The 3,075-nt window shown below is 33.8% G+C and overlaps 1 protein-coding gene across 1 annotated transcript; it reads right to left on the reverse strand.

Moving 5' to 3' along the window:
• Nucleotides 1-952: 952 nt before the first annotated feature.
• LOC111616932 (SNF-related serine/threonine-protein kinase-like) lies at nt 953-2,118 on the reverse strand. The gene has a single exon (XM_023358284.1). It carries the CDS (start codon nt 1,909-1,911, stop codon nt 1,228-1,230), a length of 684 nt encoding a protein of 227 aa, XP_023214052.1. The 5' UTR covers nt 1,912-2,118; the 3' UTR covers nt 953-1,227.
• Nucleotides 2,119-3,075: the final 957 nt, after the last annotated feature.

Genomic DNA, 3,075 nt, shown 5'->3' on the forward strand with positions numbered 1-3,075 from the left:
AAACAAACTGTTTTAAAATATTTTCAATTATTTAAAGAAATATTACTTCAATTATTAAGCATAAACATGAAAGATTAATTTGGTAAAACTGTGTCACTGATTATGTTTCAATTTTATTAGCCTTCATGAAGAAAGCATTAAGTTCAATTCCAACCACGTATATGTATGCCATTGTAATTGCAAGTACTTTAAAAATAATACTGTGTACTTTTCTGTTAATTACATTTTATTAATTTATGTTTAATATAATTTTTTTTATAATGCTAAACAGTTTGTTGTTATCTAGAATGTATACATTTGCAGTGAACTAAACTTTATTTTATAGGACTATATACAACAGCTTCCAAATTCTGCAGGCAAGCTGTTTTATAGTTATGAGACTTATCATCATCCTTTACATTTGCAACCATATTAAGTTTGTTACATCCTGATCATCAATATTTCCTTGAAATTCACAAATGCATACAAAATGGATAGTTATTCCAATAAATACAAGCTTAAAAATCCTAATAGGACTAATAAGTTCAAGGAGTCGCACTGCAACTCCTTGAACTTTATTAGATCTGTTAGGACTCAAATCTGATTGCTAAATTAATAAGTCATTAGTTAGAAAAACTTTTTTTCTAAAATCTTCAATTTTATATTTCAATTTTCTGTCTAGTCCAAAATTTTCATTCATTAAACCCTCAAAAAAGGAACAAAATATCATTTTCCTATGTTTCAATACAGTTTGATAAGCCTCATATATCTCCACCAATCAGTAGTTTTCAGATAATTATTTAATTAAAATATAATTTCATTTTGTATCTAAAGATAGCTAACAACAAAAATAAAAACAGTCATGCAAGTAATTATTTTGTTTACATTAGTATTGATTTTGTAATTTACAAATATCAGCTTATTTATAAAATAAGGGATTATGAATTATACATATATATATATATATAACATTAATAAGATCATTTTTAAATATTAAAACTTTAAATTTATATTTTATAATGAATTACAAACTACTGTATTTTCAAGCAAAGATCTGTCACAGCAGCAATATTAAATATCTAAGCTTAAATGTAAGTAAACAAACACGCGCGTCATTAACAATTAGACGTAACTATTTGGCTTCACTGAATAAATCCTCAGCATTTCATTCTATATATAAACTTGAATCCTACGTAACATATTAAGCATGCGTAATGTTTACCGTAAATACCCTGGAGGGAAAACATTTTAGAATCTTGCCGAACATACGCGTACATTATAAATAATTCTAAAAGACGAGTCAAAACTTATTATTAACCGGATTCTGATAAACTTACCAACTTTGGGAGCGTCGTAGGAATCGCCGAGCAGTATCTCCGGCGCCGAATAAGCCAGGGAACCGCAGGAAGTCTCCAACTTCTGTCCGGGGCAGAACTTATTACTGAAACCGAAATCAGTCAATTTAACCATACCTAATTTTTCGAAAAAGACAACATTCTCTGGCTTTAAATCTCTGTGTACAACATGCAACCTATGGCAATACGATATGGCATGGACTATTTGCCTAAAATATTTTTTGGCAGTTTCCTCGTCGACTCCCTTTTCGTGTTTCATAATATAATCGTACATATCACCACCGTCTCCTAACTCCAGGATCAGGTAGAGTTTGGTCTGAGTGTCTATGACCTCATACAATCTAACCACGTTGGGATGCTGCACGAGCTTCATGCACCGGACCTCCTGAAACAGATGGGCTCTGGACACTTCATCTAATTTGGTTTTGTCGATCACTTTGACTGCAACTTGTTCTCCGGTGAAGACGTGTTTGGCCAATTTGACAACAGCAAAATGGCCGCGGCCAAGAGTGTCGCCCAGATCATAGAGGCCGGCTATTTTACCGTCGTAATGAGTGTAACTTTTACTCTTACTCATCGTACGTTTATCTTACTTTTGTTTACGTTGTTTATATTTGTTTTCTTTAAACGTTTCCGTCGGTCGATTTTTCTTCTTCCGTCCAATTTCGGTTCATTTGCCTTTCCGTCGTCTTACTGATCTGGGAGGACATCTACTGAGCATGCGTGCTGGAGGATGGTCACGTGTCTACTGTCTTCCGCAGTGGTTAGGACTTTTTTTTTTTATTTTTTTATATTATATTCATCGAATTACTCCGACAGTGTTATAGCGCGAAATAGAAGCTCCATTACGCCTTTACTGCGACAGGTAGCACATAGCATTTGCCTGCATGGTGTGGAATAGTGCTCGTCTGATAACTCAACGAAAGGGATACACAAGATGTTCGATAGTTTCCTTGTTAACGAATCTTAGACAAATCACGTCATGTAGGTTTCGTTTCGGATAATCGATTGAAACGTGTCTGGGTTCCACGCTATCGGCGGGTGTCACACTTTAACCAATTACAACTTAGCTATGATTGTGCTTTTGTCACGCGACTACGACCGCCGTTTTCGAAGAGAAGCACGTAGCTTTAGTGTTGTCGCGTACTAGTGTTTGCCGAACTTATTTGCATGAAAATATCTTTTCAAAGAATACACACGCAAATTTTTATATACTTCATTTGTATTCAAAGCTATCATTTTAACTTATACAAATGGAAATTAAACACAATATATTTTTAAAATAGTTATTATAATATAGTTACTTATTTTTCACTTAAATTTTAATTCGTTTTTCATAAATATTTAATTTATTTCTATGGGCAGAATATTTTTTAAAACACTTCGGCTCTAGCTTATCTCTTTATTCTACAATATTAACGGACACTCCGGAATAGCGGACGCCTCCACTTAACGTGCATTTTTACAATCTCCAAACCCTTCAAGTAGGACAGACAGACAGACAGAGAAAATAAGCTTTATTTCTCCCGATACCGCTAGGCATATTTAGGGTAGAAAGACATGGAGTAGAGTGGTGTTACATGCCGAGCAATAGAACCGACAATGTGTATGATAATGACAATTATAATGACAATATAACAGCATAAATTGCATGAGACAAGATAAGCAGAATCCGCTTATAAACAGAGGACCAGGTTACAAACACTGCACAGACCTTATGCATCAACGTACACACAGTAAG

Source organism: Centruroides sculpturatus, unplaced genomic scaffold (genome assembly GCF_000671375.1).
Source record: "Centruroides sculpturatus isolate CEXI.00-Female unplaced genomic scaffold, Cexi_2.0 scaffold4307, whole genome shotgun sequence".
Taxonomy (NCBI): domain Eukaryota; kingdom Metazoa; phylum Arthropoda; class Arachnida; order Scorpiones; family Buthidae; genus Centruroides; species Centruroides sculpturatus.